The sequence below is a fragment of the Otolemur garnettii genome, unplaced genomic scaffold, assembly GCF_000181295.1.
Source record: "Otolemur garnettii isolate 467f Iridium unplaced genomic scaffold, OtoGar3 scaffold00080, whole genome shotgun sequence".
Classification (NCBI taxonomy): domain Eukaryota; kingdom Metazoa; phylum Chordata; class Mammalia; order Primates; family Galagidae; genus Otolemur; species Otolemur garnettii.
Window position 1 is genome coordinate 8,745,732 of NW_003852475.1, and position 17,676 is coordinate 8,763,407.

Below are 17,676 nucleotides of genomic sequence, written 5' to 3' on the forward strand. Positions count from 1 at the left end.
GTTCCCTGGACCTAAAACAGAAGTATATTTCTCATATTATTAAAAATGAAGCAATTTCCTCAGCATTACATCTTTCTAAATAAAAATACAGTTTATGTTTCCCACGCTCATATTATGATGAAATAGGCTTATGTTCATGTTATAAAACACTAAGATATACAAAATGTTATAGAAATGTTAGGTATCATTCATTCATAAGACATTCTTAGACTGTATGTCTAAGGCAAATTTATTAAAACAAAAACATAAAATCATGCAACTACAATAAATTATATACAGCTATGAGAATAAATGATTAGAGAAATATTCAATTTCTATATGGGGAGAATATTGGGAGGAATAATTGAATATATTTACTGATTATTATTATTAGACTCTGTAATAGATTTTTATTTTAAACGCAACAGTGCTTAAATATTTCAATATTATTTTAAATATTCAATGGTATTTACTTTAAATATTCAACATTGTTTACTTACAATCAAGCCACTGTTCACTTGTCTTTTTTCTCTGCCATGGATTCTTTTATAAAAAATGCCTCCTGGATTAAACTGAGTACTCCAAATGATGATATCCCTTTGATAGTACACATCCATGCCTGTTATTCTTGAATTATGTTCAATGTGAGAAATTTGTTGATGATCACCACTGTAGTTGAATGGATATATAAAACCCAGGATATCAGTGTCATTAGCAATGTAGAGAACTTGATCTTCAGAGCCTGGAGGTTATTATGATAAAATACAAAAATAAAGTAAATTTCAACCAATGTAAAAGCAATTATTTATTGTACTTTTAAATTATCTTGAATTGTTATTCTAAATACAGTTTCTTCCATATCACCTTTCAGTCTTCATGACTTAGGATTTGTGATACCCATTTATCTAAGAATTTACAATAATTATAGATACAGCTTTTTCTATAGCAAGTGTTCTTTATGACTAGAAATTAGGCATCTGTAGATGTCCTTTTTATGAAAAGAGATTACTGTTTGGTAAGTCTCAAAATACTATGTTCTAAATGCTTTGATTCTCAATATTCAGATGCTATTCCACATAATCATCAAGCCTCAAAAGTTTCTGAGCATTTATTTATGAGTGATCATTACTTTGGTCTAAGAATTAAAAAATTAAGATATAAGAAGTCTTCTTCCTATATCCACTTACCTTAAATGCTTTTCTAAATTTTATTACATAAAAGAATCGGTATTGATCACACTGAAATTCCATAACCTCTAATTATCTAGAACCCTGCTTTGTGGAATACTCTGTCCTAAAATCTTGACACCTACCATAAAATACAAATGTTATATTCATACTGACAAGTAAAATCCTAAAGAAAATCCTGAAAATACTAATTGAATTATTAACTAAACCCTAAACACAGATTGAATAAGCCTATATAGGTTCCAAAAATAAATAAAATCACTCCTAGTGGGGCTATTGTCTTAATAGCTGTGGCTTAGTGAATGTTAACTGTGTGTTAAACACTGTATTGAGCCTTTCATAATTTATTCTCACTTCTTACAATAACCATAAAAAGTAGGTATTATCCTTATTTTACAGAGGAGGGACTGATGCTCAGAGAGTTTAATGACTTCCCTAAGGCTACATAGTCTAAAAGGTGCAGTAGTGGGATTCAAATCCAAGTACATCTCACACTATAGCCCACACTTGATCCACTATGTCATGTTGTTTTGCTATGGTAATAATATTTTTATTAAAAATATCCAGTCATGTCTTGTGTCTAACAATATTAAAGTTACTATATTATTTATTAAAAATATATGAGCATTAAAATCCATGCCCATAAAAGCCCCAAACCCATGTATGTTATTTAATCTTCTTAAAAAATGATATTGGTAAGTGGAGGAGTTCCAAATTTGAAAGCATAATTTTGCTTTAAAATCTTTAGGCTTCTTACTCAAATTTGCATTCTCCTTATAATGCTAACCTTTGACTTTTCATTTTTATCCCAATAGTGTAATAATTTCTTAGTAACACTTAGAGCAGATAACAAACAGATATTTTACATTCTTTCACACTGGCTTTACCCCTTTTGACAGGTTGTTTCACACATGAAGTGATTTTAATAGGAACCATGTATTTGATAGTTATTTCTATAAACCATCCCAGAAGTGATTAAGGATGATAACAAATCTATTGACCAATTTAATTAACATTAAAAAGTTATTTATTTTATATTGTTAAGCATGAATCTGTTGCTTAAACTCACCATAAAATATTTTCCCCATAAAAATATTTACAACAAAATTTTAATAGCATTTGCAACAATGCTTATAACCTTACCTTTTGCTATGCAGGTGTTATTTCTTTCTTGAAAATTTTGGTCACACACACATTTATATGATCCTTCCACATTTATACATTGGTGGGAACATGTGCCAAACACCAAACATTCATTAAGGTCTAAAAAAAAGAAAAAAAGAAAGAGGGAGGGAGAGAGAGAGCTCAAAATAGCATCATTATACATCTAATTCACACTATTATTCTTTTCATTTTCTAAAAAGAGACAAATTTACATTTCATACTTTAACTTCCTATTCCTATATCTTTCATTTCTCCTTCAAATATTAAGTCTGTGACTTAGTGAGTTATATTTTCACTTCTTGAGTCATATTCATGAAGAGACTGTGTAAAAGAAAGGGCTATACTGAGGCTATGTGAATTAAACAAAAACTGCATATCACTATAGAAATAAAGGTATCAAAATGACAAAATCACAAAAAATATTCTGTAGCTTGGCATACAACTCTAATTTGGAGCTTAAGCAAAACTGGGATTTAGGTTGGGTGATGCTGGTGAATTACCTATTTTCTCCTTTTCTCATCTGATTTTGCATTTAACATACATAATTCCTCTGTCTCCTTTATCATTTACAGTTGCCTTAATTACAGAATAAATCTGTGAGATAAACTTGTCTCTCGAACTAGGGAATTTAAGGATCAGCACAATCATAATAACTACATTCTGTTTAGTATATGAAAATGTTGTAAGGGCTCAGTGATGTAGATAAGGACTTTCCCAGTGTCAACTGTAAATAAAAAAGCCAAGGCTTCAACTCAGGTTTTCTGATTCTATTGTCCCCACTATGATAGCTTGCCCAGAGAGAACTTAAGCATTCTCCTGGCAGCTCATCTTGGTGTTTCATTAAAATATCAGGTAAAGAAATAAAAAACTATATTTACTTGATTTTAACAATTATTTTACAGGGATAAGGTAAATGCATTTTATCAGCACTTAACCATCAGAATTACAAAAAATATTTCTGGTTTTCCAGCACCTGTGACTGAACTAGGACTTATTTGTTATGGATTCCCTTTGGTATGAAATTCAAATAAGCAGAAGTTTTCATTTTTTCTTTGCTTTTTTATTTATTTATTTTTTCGAGACACAGTCTAACTTGGTCATCCTTGGTAGAGTGTCATGGCATTTTAGCTCACAGCAACCTCAAACTCTTGGGTTCAAATGATGCTTTTGCCTCAACCTTGCACCAAGCTGGGACTATAGGCGCCTGTCACAATTCCTGGCTATTTTTTAGAGACAGGGTCTCGCTCTTGTTCAGGCTGGTCTGGAACTCATGAGCTCAGGCAATCCACCCATGTGGGCCTTCTAAGTACTGGGATTACAGGCAGGAGCTACGGTGCCAGGCCCAATTTTTCATGACTTGATAAAATCTCAGCTCCCTCACAGGTCCCTATAATAACCGGAAGTACCATTTTTGCTCATTTCTGCAATAAGGTCTAGATCATGAGTTTTTCAAGAGGAAGGCGGAAGCCCACACATGCCTTCTACCCAGAACAGTGTTCGGTGCTCAGCAACTATTAACCTCTTTCTACTTTTCTTCTGTCATTTGCTATGATTTTTTCATTCTTTCAGATACTCCAATTGAAGTGCCTAGGCTTAAACATCAAATTGAAATTTCTCATGCATTTTTGAAACACATAAGTGCAAGGGCACAAAGAAATTTAAATTTTGGTATTAGAAAATCCATGTAATATCTTTCCCTCCTTTATACCATGTCAAAATTACTTTCTCTATTATCAAAAAAGCTCATGTATTAAATGAAGATGTCAGTTTTATTAGAGCACAGAAGTTACTCATTTGTACAGCAAAAGTACATAAAAAGAGTGGATTTATAGTAATTTTGAATGAAGACTGTAGCTTGAAGGTTATATTTGGTGTGGGATATAATTAAAATTTAAGAAAATTCTGAAAATAGAATTTCTAAATTTAGTAAGAATCTAGAGGAAACACAGCCCACACCAATAGCAAATTAATGCTATTGGAATTAAAATCTTGAATAAATTATATGTGTATACTTATATAAAATTGGTAGACAGTATCAGGGAAAAGAAATACCATAGTTATGAGAAATAATTGTATTTTATTGAAAGAGAAAACCTATGTTGTCAGCTTTCACTGTTTCCTACTAACAGAGGAAAAAATGTCATAAATAATCCAAATAAGCATGTAACTCAAAATGTACCTAAATATGATATGACTACTCTTCCCCTTTTGGGTAAGCATAACTAATTTATTTTAATAATTCTATTTTGATTGCCATAACATAAAATCATTTTTCTTTACCCAAGACTATAGTAAAGAACCAGTACAGAAACAGACTAATCGGTGAAAGTATTTTAGGACTTGAACTTAGCCTGGATAAGCCAGACTGAGCAATTGGAAGTTTGGCTCTAATCACAATAAAAGATGAATAAGAATACAAATATCGGTTTTATGGGAGAAATTTGTAGAAGTATATATGTGTCTGTATTTCATGGCTCTATAGTTAAAACTTTAATATGGATTAAATTGACTTACTATGAGATTCTGGGTATTATATATCCTCATTTTTTAAATCTCAAGTAAGTTGAAATTTAGATCCTGACTTTGAATTTTTAAAGACACATTATGATAATACTGTTTAAAACATGGTGTTAGGACAAAAGCCCACAATTCTCAAAATGTGAATTACCTATTCCAGTACTGCATATTCCACACTCAAGGGAAATGGGTCATCACAAACATATTCTTTCATGAAAGGGGTCTAATTTTCCAGTAGTTCCTGAACCAGCAATTTAATTATTTGCATTTCAAAACAAAATTGTAACAACAGAACTGAAATTCCTGCAGGTCTGAATTTGTCATAGAAAAGCCTTTGTAGCCTCAGTGATGGTTAGCTTAGCTGTACAAACAAACAAGCTCTTGACCCCAGAGACTTTCACTTTCATAAGTGAAATGGTATCCCGTAGACACACAGTATTTTGATGAAAATCAATCCCCTGTCATCTCACAATTTAGCAGTCTTGGGAGTCTTTTTATAACCCAAAGATTTAAGAGCAAGCTGTTGAGAAAATGTACTCTACCTTCACATTGTCTGTTTTTCATGTTTCTCTGAAATCCAGGCTTACAGCGGCAGAAAACAGATGTTTTTATTTGATTACAATATGCATCATCTCCACATGGATTCACATTATCTTCACAGGTAAATTCAGTGGAAGCTAGGATTTAAAAATATAATTAAAACTAATGTAATTCTAATTCTTAAAGTGCGAGTTTACTTTTAAAAAAAATTGAAATGATATTTCTTATTCCATACATAATGTGTTTGGATGTATAATGGTCTGGTCTACTTTTGATATAAGCCCTCATTCCTTATAAGAGTATAGAAGTAGATTAGAAACTGAACTTATTTACATTAAATATAGCTTAAAATGAGCTGCCAACGACCTGATATTTACAGCTGTTGTCAAGTATACTACTTTCTAAAAGAAGTTAAAAATCAATGATACTAATCACAGGGTATCTTTACAATGTTACCATGTATGAGTACTACATCTTTCTCTAAGAACCAAAGCATTTTCTATTATCTACCCAGAGACAGGGATAAATATTGCTTGCTTAATCTTAACATTCATGAACTCAATCTAGGTCATTACTTTGCTCAAATGGGTAGGCTAAATCCACAGTTTTAAATTTATTTTAGTCTAGACAGACATATGAAAAGAAACACTTGAGTGTGTAACATGATCCAATGGATGGTCACAAGAGGCAAGACTATTAGAATAAAGAGTTACTTATCATTTCCAGTGTAGTAGTTGCAATTTTATTGATTTCTTTCTCATTCAGGAAAACATTTTAGAATGCATATAAATGACAGGAACATTGTTATAGGAATAACAGTATATTATCTCTAAGTTACTTAAGAAAATCGTATTTTCAAGAAACATGAGCATTTTCATTATTAGAATTGTAACCATTATTAATCCCCACTGATTCAAATATTTTACAATTAATTAAAATTCATCAGGGGAATGATACCATTGTTTAGATATATGTGGCCACATTCTTGTAGGCCTAGCTCATCACTGAGGAACAACTGTGCATAAATGAGAAAAAATAAAAATATAAGAATATAAGGTATTTTATGGGTTTTGTAAGCAATCTGAATTTAGTATCTTAAATTGAATTATTTTTCATTACTATGGAAAATCAAACATCAAGAATTAGTTAAAAACTAAATTATTAGCAAAAAGGATTCAAGCATTATAGTACTCTAAATAAAATATATCTTCTATAAAAATAACTTATAGGATAATTAAAAAATTTCAAACAGTGATAAATTATTAAGACATTTATCATCATTTAACCAAATACCACTATTTATAAAATTAAAAAATACTTAATTCAAATGCTCACAGTATTTTTTTTTTTTTTTTTTTTTTTGAGACAGAATTGCACTTTGTAGCCCCTGGTAAGAGTGCTCTGACATCATAGCTCACAGCAGCTTCAAACTCCTGGCTTAAGGATCCTCTTCCCTCAACCTTCCAAGTAGCTGGGACTACAGGTATGTACCACCATGACTGGCTAATTTTTCTGCATGAGGCACAGTACCCAGCCTACAGTAAAACATTAAAGGATATAGATTTCTTTGCTGACATAAAAGACTGTATTTGAATATTGAATTCTAGATTCAGCTCTAATAAGGATACTCATTACAAAATCAACCTTAACCTACCTCATATTTTCTGCAATTAAGTGATGTTCTAAGGTTGCTTTGGCAAAACTTACAAAAGAAGAGCAATCTGTCCATCAAATAGTAAAGAAAGTCTTAGCTATGTTTAAGTAGAAATTAGACTTGTGTGTCACTATACTCACATAGTCTGCAGCCTTGTTCATCTGAACCATCTCCACAGTCATCAAGTTGATCACATTGGAGGTCCATGGGGACACAATTTTTATTACTACAAGCAAACTCATCCTTTTTACAAGGCCTTGCTTTATATGTAAGCTTACCTACAGAGTCATTTAAAAAATGATTAGTGCCTCATAAAGTCAAAGTAAATTTACTGAGCACATGAAATCTTTAAAATTTTACTAAGTGTTGTGAAAAACATGGGCCCACATCCTTTAGTTGAAGTTTTTGAGCCCAAATGAAAAGAATTCTGAAATTTTTGGATTTTAGAAAAGTCATATTGTATTTACCCTATAGCAAATAACACCTTATTTCTATAGGAAAATGTCTCAATATTCACCCTGGGGGGGGGGATACTTTAAGATTTTCTTTTAAGTGATATAAACATCTCAGAGGAGGTCATTTGTCTTTAAATGATTTTGCTGCATATTTAAGTAAAACCATCTATGTTAAAAGCTTTCAAATTTCAGAATGGTGAAAAAAGGGATTGTGTACACATAAAAATGATCTCTGTAAACCCTCTCCTTTAAAGGAACTATCTTAACAAGGAGCATTTTTAAACCTCTATGTTGTTTCTCTCATCTGATTAGAATTTTTTGGAATGAAGTGCCCAGTGCGGACTCTGTATCTCCTTTGCAAGTGAAATATTAATGGATTACTTTTGTACTCTATCTGAAGAACAAGTACCTAAAGAAATACCCTCAGACATCCACATAAAAATGCATTTTTTAAATTATTTGATACCAAATCATTATAGTATAATATAGAATCATGTAGTATAATATCTTGTAGCAGTCACTGTTATTTATTAATCAAGTTTACCACTACAGTGATCTTCATCTGAGTTGTCCCCGCAGTCATCAATACCATTGCACATTTGTTCAGACTGCAGGCATGTTCTGTTATTTCTGCATCTGTGAGGTCTTGTGGGTGGGCAAAGAAATTTGACTGAAAAAAAGGAAAGAAAAACATCTCCTTTGGGTACACTGATTTATGAATAATGTCCTTCCCTTGTCTTGCTTTCTTTTTTTCTTTTAAAATCCATTATCTAGCTTTTTAAAATATATTTTGTTATGAAAATTTCCTACAAGCAGATATTAGAAAACTGTGTGATAATGGAAGCTTATGATCCTAGTTATTTATATTAACTACATAAAAGAGTACACAGCCGAGGATCTTAAATAAAGTAAAAAAGAGCCAAACTTCATGATTTCATTTCCAGATGTCTTGCCCGAGCTGACTTCACTTGGTGTACCAAATTAATTTATGCATACAATTTATACAATATGGCAGGATACTTAGTTATCCCAAAGAGCATTTTCACACAGCATAGATGCTGAGCAAGCATATGCTTGTTATAGGCCTCAGATTCAAAGTAGGTTATTCATTGAAAAAACAAAACGTTCCAACAATATTATAGCAAACATCTTACTTTCTGTAAACAAAAGTTTAGATATGCATTTGAGGCACATTAGTGCTTTTGGTTATACATTTTTAACGTGTGTGTGTGTGTGTGTGTGTACATGAGACTTAAAGAGACAAGGAAAGCCAGAAGATTACACATGTGACCCTTCTATCACTATCTCATCTAAGACTTCTATCCATAAAACAGGAAACATCTGTGTTTAGTCTTCATCCTTCCATGTAGAATTCTCTAAGACTCTGTCCTTGGTCATCTGATGTTCTCACTCTTGGATTCTTTCCTTAGGCATTTTCATTCAGGCTTGCTGATTAACTTGGCATTATACCCAGAAGATTTTTCAGTTCTCTATCTAGTGTAAGCATCTCACAATTGATAGGACATCCACTTAGGAATTTCAAATGTTCAGTTCTTAATAATTTTCTCCAATCTTCTCCCTAAACATTAGCTTTGTCTTATTTTCATAGTTCAGTTCATGTCACATTATGGCCAGAAGTCTGGGATTATTCTCAAAGCATCCTTCTCATTTACCACCAATTTTGAGTAGTCACCAAGTACTTTTGATATTTTCTCTAAATTTGCTCACTTCAGACCACCCTTACCAGTTACAATCACAATAGCTCAGCTCTTCATTATCTGTTACAGAAAGGTATCCAAAGTGTCTCCAGTTTTACTCTCCATCATCAGATCCTCAATAATCTATGTGAAAAATCAATCTAACACACTAATCTGATCAAATCTTCTATATTATCCATTGCCTTGAGAATATAATTTAAGATATTCTGCATGGCCTAAAAGACTTGTCATTATCTTGTCCACCACACCCTCCTTTAGACTCATCCCTTGTTCCTCTCAATAACATCCTAGCAATTCTACTTTATTGCAGCTCCTTAAATTTGCTACACTCTGTGCCTGGCCTCCTTGATTTAACTGAAATCTGATTCTTTTTCCAAATATATTCCCACCTCTTAAGTGTTCTAGGAATGTCTCTTCTTTTGCTGAAGCCTCATATAATCTCATGTTTGAAACATCCTAGTTTTCTATCTTAGCTTCTAGAACTTTATTACCACATCTTCACATTCTATTTTCCAAATAAAACTAAATACTGTTATTTTGAGGGATAGGCACTTGATTATATTGCTATCTTGTTGCTATTTTCTCAGCAACCTCATAAACATCACCTCTTTCCAAATTCACTGAACATCATAGCACCTCCAGTCAAAGTGTTTTTTTTTTTTTTTCTCCATTCAAATTCATTCCAGCATCTTAGATGAGTTCAACATTCACATGAGCAAACCAACCAATAGCCAGGCTTCATAGCTCTTTGAGTTTCTTACATCCGATATTCTTTTACTATTATCTGTTTCTGCCATCACTTTCCTAGGTTTAGATGATAGCACATTTCAATAAATTTCTCTTTTTGATGCAGCCAGTGACAAATAAGCACTATTATTCGCAAATAAGAACACTAACTGATACACATGGCTGCAAGCATGGACATGCTATTAACAATTATGTTATTTGTTAAACCACTAATTTAAGTGCCCCATATTTTGACCACAATCTCCTATCTTTTAAGACTTTTAATTCGATTAGCATTATTATAAAACTTCAGTTACATCTGAACCTCTAGTCTACCCCATTGATGCCACTATCATTTCCCCATTCACCAGTGATTTTTTTGTCTTTACTTCCCTCCTTACTAATATTTATGGGTAACCTAGAACATGTTGGACACTGTTAGAAATACTAAGTGAGTTTAAAAACTCAGTTTCTTCCTAATAACTTGGATTCTTTGGCCCTTTTCTCTTTTTCATCTTAGTTATCTAACAAAACTCTAAACTTAGAGGAACAAAACCATCTGTTCTCCCAATATCTGCATCTGGGAAGCCAGAAATGTTGCAGATGAATATACTACAAAGCCAACTGATACCATCAGGTATGAATATTTATCAATGCTACTTAGAAAGCATAAATATATATCTTCATGTCACTTTCCTACCTTTTGCAATAATGATTCACATTTGCATTCCTTCCAAACCTCCCCACACCAAACTTCTACCTTCTATGTATGAATATGCTTCCTTCCTGCACTAAAAAGGAGTGAAAATAAACTATGGAAAATTCCTTATTATCTTATTAAGCAATCACCTATCTACCTGTATCCACACAAAATCTATCAACTCTTCAAAAATTTTTGACAACAGAGATCAGAAAATAATTTATTCCTATCTAATTTAATATTATTATTACTATCTAAAAGTAATTTTTCCAGTATGTTGGGAATTTGTTTCCCCCTGCCTTCTTAAGAAATATCTCATTTTTCTTGAAACACATTGTGGCCTTGGTGTTTTGGTGGCTATTCTCTTCTTTTTTGTGATTTCCTTTGTGGTCACGGACCCGAGTCTTTCCTGGAAGCTCATGCTCATTCCTATGTTTGGTATCAATCAATACTGTTTTGCAATCTCCCTTCTCCCCCATACCATAATTGTTAAAATGCCATTGTATTTATTATCACATTTTATGTGGGCAAATTTGTATCTGCAGACCAGGTTTTTCTTTAAGCTTGAGAATCAAATATCTAATGCCTACTTGAAATCTCTGCTTGAAGGTCTCCTCAAATGTATCCCTTTGCACAGTTTACATGCAAAACTGTTTCTCTTCCTGTGTCCCCCTTCCATTCAAGTTTGCAAGCAAAAATAACCAGCAAATTATACTTCACAACTCTGTCTTTCAGCCCCATATCTAATCCATATTTAACATGATTTATTTTGCCTTATACATCACCTTCAGATCTGTCTATATTTTTCTATCACATGGTGTCATGTAATCATCTCAATTCAAGCTACTAGCATAGCTTGCCTACAGGACTACGATAGTGTTAATTATTCCGGGCCTTTACATATCTCATTTACTTTGTCCACAACGTCATATCACCATTTGCCCCACTTCCATTTTCATCTACTCACTTGACAGCTACATACTTCCCAGAAATAAACTAACATATTTAATAGTCTTTCTGTTCCATATTTTTATAAATTACCACACTTTTTCTTTACGGCATGTATCATAATTTGTAATTAAATATTTTTGACAATATAGGTATATGTACTACACTAGATTCTAAGCTCTGTGAAGTCAGGATATATTTCTGTTTCTCTCATAACTGTACCATAATAACTAATCACAGTCTCTTGCTTAACAAGTATTTATTGAATGAATGAATGAGACTCTTTCCTATGCTATTTACTTTGCATATGGAGTCTTTTAGTGTAGATTCCTCAAAACTTCGCCTTCTGAATGCCCTTTAGGAAGAAATCAAATTATCTCTCTTTGCCTCACCCATATTTTTAAATTATTTCTATCCTTACTTGAAATACAATATATGAAAACTATTATTTATCCAACCAGAATAAGATATCCTTGTCAGAAAGACCATTTTTGTCCCAATTACTTTCCACAGCTTCTGGAGCATAATAGCTTATGTGAAAATATTGATACTAATCACTGAGAAAAATACAAAAATGTTCAGGCATCAAACAGGATTTTATCAGTTTGCCAAGTATTCTGTGTGGGCTGCTCTGAGAATCACATCCTGGCCCTGGAGGTGGTCCTGGGCAGTATAACTCTGCAGCCGTACACTGCTACTTAATTATCAAACATTTCCTAATTTACTGATTTTATAGTCAAGGAAAATAGAGAATGGGTAAAATTACTTATAAAAATAGTACGTTCTAGGTTGATATTGGTAGATAAACTTTCACATCTTTAAAATATATGTGTTTTGATTCAGAAACAATATAATCTCTGGTGATTTTCTAGAGTCTATTTTTTATATTATGTAAATACAACTGAAATTGAAACTTACTTGGTTGCACCACTCAGTTCTATCTATAAAAAACAAAAAAATCTCTCCAAAGGCTTTTCATTTTTAAACTTTTAATCACTTTTAAAAATAAAGCTAACTTTCTTGTATTTTTTCCCAACTATAACCTCAGTAATAAAATGTCCTCCTATGTATCCAAATCTTGCTTTAACTTAAAGCAACAAATAGGATAAAAAGTTAAGTACATAAAATCATGCTATATTTAATTTAGCCTATATGCTAGGTAGTTATGTCTGAAATGATAGTTTCTTCCTGTAAACTAAAGGTGCAACTACATTTCTTGCTGAGATTAGATAAACAGCATGAGAAGAGAAGCCAAAAAATAGAAAATCCAATATTTTGTTGATCTCAAATCGGATATTTATGTTTTTTGATTGTATAAGTGTACACCTGACAAATGTATATATCTTCTCTGAAGAACTGCCTTATTGGGTGACTTGTAGAATTGTGTGATTTTATGGTTCACATTTTTTTCCCCATTTATTTATCTGCCAACATTTTTTTTTTTCACACTCAGGGTACACGTCTAAGATCACAACTCACCTGCCTTCAGCATTTCTTTCTTTCTTTTTTCTTTTATTAAATCATAGCTGTGTACATTAGTGTAATTATAGGGTACAGTGTGCTGGTTTTATATACAATTTGAAATGTTTTCATCAAACCGGTTAACATAGCCTTCACGGCATTTTCTTAGTTATTTTTATCTAAAACATCAATTTATTGTGAAGCTTCGATTTTCATATAAACCTTGCTCAATTCAATAGATCAGCTCCTCTAAATCCTCCCATAATCTGTGTTTGGAACAGTGTAGTCATGTGCAAGTTCGGATTTGGGAAGGCCTTCCATAACGTTATAAACTTTGGATAGGGTAATCTCTTGATTACCTGAATAAAAGCTGTATTTGTGATTCTACTTTATCTACCTAATCTAGGACAGTAGAATTTGCAGTTCACCCCACTACTTCATTTTTTCACCCTGGCATCATGCTAGCTGACAGTCTAATCTAGAGCCACATGAAATGCCGTACCACACAGGTCAGGGGCTTCGTCAGAGTTGTCTCCACAGTCGTCTTCTCCATCACACACCCAGAAATACAGTTTGCAAAGGGAATTATTGCAAAGGAACTCATCAGCTCTACATATATTTCCTCCTTTATTTTAAAACAAAAACGAGATAGACATATTGGACATTATGAATTCCAGTCAGCAGGACACATACGCCTCTAACTCTTAGCACACAATATCTACTTACTTGATTCCTTGCATTTATTTTCTGAATTAATAGTAGGAATGCATAACATTCAATTTTTAAAAAAAGATATTCACAGTTTACATTTTAAGACATTCTAATATTACTCATATACATCATCTTTTCTTTAGAATATATAGAGAAGATGGCATAAGCAAGTTTTTAAAAGGCACAAATCGTTTTCTACTTCACATAATTCTTATGTTACTGCATGTAAAGAAATTTATATTTATATATATATTTGTAATTTAATTTTTTTTTTAATTTCAAGTTAATGTGAGGGTACAAACAAGTAAGTTGCAATATTTGCATTTTTTAGGTAGAGTCCCTCTTATTGTGTCCCACCCAGGGGGTGAGCCACATACTCTTACACTGTGCCCATTAGGTGGGAGCACAGCAATCCCGTCCTCCTCTCCTCTCACCGCCAAACTCTCTCTTCCTTACTTGAGTTGAATTGAGGTTTTTGAAATGAAACAAAAACATTTCAGTTTTTGTTATTAAAAATTGTGTTTTTCTGGAAAGAAATACACTTTTAGTTATTAGATAATTCAGCTGTATCTGGCATACCAATAAAATATATCACTAAAAACTTAGAATAACCAGTAAAAGCTTCTTATAGTCACAAAACTACTGTTAATTTTGTAACAGCAATTGGAACTTAGTCATATCATATAATATTTCCATTTTTCTTCTAAAAATTGTGTAACAAGGTATCCTATTTGGGGAGGATATTTTAAAAACGTTTACAACTTTTTCTCTTTTCAAAAATAAATAGAAATCATTAAGAATATAGAATTGTTCTAATGTAAAATTGCTAAATACATCTACCACACTCAAAGGACTCAAAGAACTAATAAGTTTTAATCATGTGTCTAGAGATGAAGCAATATGTAATGGGAGTACAATGACTAGGGAGTTAGGAACTGTGGGTTCTTATCTTACTTTGGACAAATACATTTATTTCTCTGAGATTCAATGTCTTTATATGTTATAAGGAGGTATGGTCAAAATGACTGTAAGAAGTACCTGGGAAAACAACACAAGGATGAGAATTCAGAATTAAGATAAATAAGATTGCTCTCAGGGTTTATATTACAAATTTAAATCATATACATAAAATAAAAGATATGGTTCCAGAGTTGATTGGACTTGACTAGCTGAAACTATTAACATATTTAAAAATGGATACTTACATTTAGAAATAGCTGTTGTTTATCTTGTGGACACACATTGGAGGGAATAATGTACTTAAGCTTGTGAAGATCAAATACCTCTTTTTGCTCTGAGTTTTGACTTGCTACACAAATCTCATAACTCACTTTCAGTGGCAAAAGCTTTAACTTAAGAAATGACATAATCAGATTTGAATTTTATTATGAAAATACTAGTTTCAGTGTGTAGAATTTGGAAATGAAGATGGACATGGTAAAGCCAAGACTGGCTGAATAAAAGACCAATTTGAAGGTTGTGGCAATTCAGAAAATAATGGATGGTGATGTTTAGCAGGGTAGTGGATGAGTATGTCTGAAATATAGGATAGATTTCTGAATCATAAATGTGCATCTGGGAATGTTCAAAATATAGTTATTATTTGAAGTTTAAAAGAGAACAAAGAGTTAAGTTTAAAAGAGAACTTCAGGTCAGGTAGACAGAGTGATTGGAGCTGCATCCGGAAAGAAACAATTCATGGGAAAAGTGTTCTAAGAAGAAGGTTAGCACATTTAAATAATGTTACAGAGTAAGTTTAGTGAAGTGGTGGTGGGTTTAGTGAAATGATTGTAGTTGCTTATTGAATGAAATGGAGAAAGAAATAGTAGTGAATGAAGACATCTCTTTCCAAAAGTTTGGTCATAAAGGGAAGGAAGAGATAAGAAAGTCAGGTGGTAAATGAGCCTGGTTGCCTGCGTGGGAGAAAACAGATGTCTGAACACATTTAAATGATTCTGGGAATAATTCAGTGGAGAATACAGAATGGAGAAAGAGTAATTGATATAATGAGTTTCCTGAGAATCCAGAGTGTGAGAGCTTTGAGATCTAGAGCAAAAATAAATAAATAAATAAAATAAAAGTTTAGGCAACTTACTCATCTGAGCACAGGAGGCTTTAGGAAATCAAACATCTGTCACTGGGCTATCCCTTTCTTTCAGACTGCTGCTAAACTCTAAAACACTGTAATTCTAAATTTAACCTCAACTACTAAAACTAATGCAACAAAATACAATGCCATTTAACAACTCTCTCACACTAAAAACAATAAAAAATAGCATGTATAGTCTTTAGTACTAAAATAATTAAAGATATGATTATCAGTAAGAGATGAGTATTGCCCTAATTCAAAAATCTAAATCCACAGAATATGAAGGAGAGTTGTATTTTTTGAGGATAAAGATTCTATTGACTAAATCTTATTGCATGCTTCACTTTATAATGGATTGAATTCAAACAGAATTTATGAACTCTTGACAATTTTAGAAAACACTATTTGTAGCACATACATCAGTCTCATTAAAAGGAAAAAATGAGTTTCCTAAGGTATTTCATTAGATAACATTATAATTTTCTCCATAAGAGTATTGGATGTGCCACAGGTTTTATTAACAAGAAGAGAAATATCAATGAAATCATAATTATAACAGAAAGGACAGATTGTACTGTAAAGATTTTGCATTTCAAAAAATGCATCATAGGTGTCCATGACATCCTAGGTCTCAGTTATATGCACTGTTTTATGTATACCTTAGGCCATTTTAAAATAAGGCCTAAAGCATATACAAACAACAATGTCTTTTACATAAAGATTTTACATATATTTTAGCTGACAATTACTAAAAAGAATACCTGCCAACATTTTCCACCAAAATTGTATAAAAATCAAGTATAGAAGCTCAAGTCAGAACCAGAATCAAGTTTCCTTTAGGCCCTATATTTTACCTTTAAAAATGTTGCTTTTAATTCCATAGTATTTAAGATTTGAGACTTTTAAATTAAACTAGCAAAATTGATTAATTGGAAAAATGTGCCATGCTTATTTTGAAGATTTCTTACATTCTGTGTCCCAACATTTAGCCCCTTTTAGTTCACAGTCCAGATCGGAAGCTTTACTGGAAAAGATGAATGAAAGACTTACTGGAAAAGATCTTTATCCTGACATCTTTCCTTAATGATTTAAAATACCAAATACAATACCAAAGCCACTTCCTGGAAGTGAATTAAATACTGGAAATCTGAACTTTGTCAAGCTTTAAGGTACATCCATACTGGATAAAATACTGTAACCACCAAGGTATTTGATTGGAACATATCAATAACTACTTAGCAGCAAAGAAAGCCAAGAAAAGTTGGAAGTGTCAGTGGAGAGGAAAGGGGAACATTGACACTTTTGTATCTTATTAAATGAAAGGTTCTCAACTCTTTTCAGTCAGTAAGATTAAATTTTAGATCTGAAGGACACCTCAGATTTTCCATTTTGGCTGGGATATAATACATAAAAAGGAGCAATAGAACGTAAGTGTGGGAAGATAGCATGGGATCATTCTCTTGTAACTAAAACTACCAAGTTGGGTTATTTCTATGTAACCAGATATCTTGACTAAATATTTATATAAACAGAGCTACATTGAAATTAACGAACCTCTTAATGGCAACAGTGAATAGTAAGTATTGGAGACCAGTTAGAGAGTACTAAATAAACCCAAGCAAGAATCTGTGGGTGAATGGACAAGATTGGCTGTGGCTACTGAAGTTGAAGGATGGAAATAATTAGGTGGAAAATGGAAAATTAGAAGTAGTTTAATTGTCATCCCAAAGTATTTGAATCCAAGAGTGCGTATGAGTTGCTGCTACCAGACTATATCATGGATAGTCTGCTGCTGTCTCCTGCATGGCCAACTGCAGAAAATGAGTC

The 17,676-nt window shown here is 32.4% G+C and overlaps 1 protein-coding gene across 1 annotated transcript in view; it reads right to left on the bottom strand.

Moving 5' to 3' along the window:
• LRP1B (LDL receptor related protein 1B) overlaps nt 1-17,676 on the bottom strand; it is a 320,398-nt gene that overhangs the window by 115,036 nt on the left and 187,686 nt on the right. Inside the window, exons 30-35 of the mRNA XM_003794393.2 lie at nt 13,552-13,674; nt 8,041-8,166; nt 7,182-7,319; nt 5,390-5,524; nt 2,310-2,429; nt 480-721 (exon numbers count right to left, since the gene is read on the bottom strand). Of these exons, the coding sequence (XP_003794441.1) occupies nt 480-721; nt 2,310-2,429; nt 5,390-5,524; nt 7,182-7,319; nt 8,041-8,166; nt 13,552-13,674 (884 nt within the window). The remainder of the gene's footprint in view (nt 1-479; nt 722-2,309; nt 2,430-5,389; nt 5,525-7,181; nt 7,320-8,040; nt 8,167-13,551; nt 13,675-17,676) is intronic.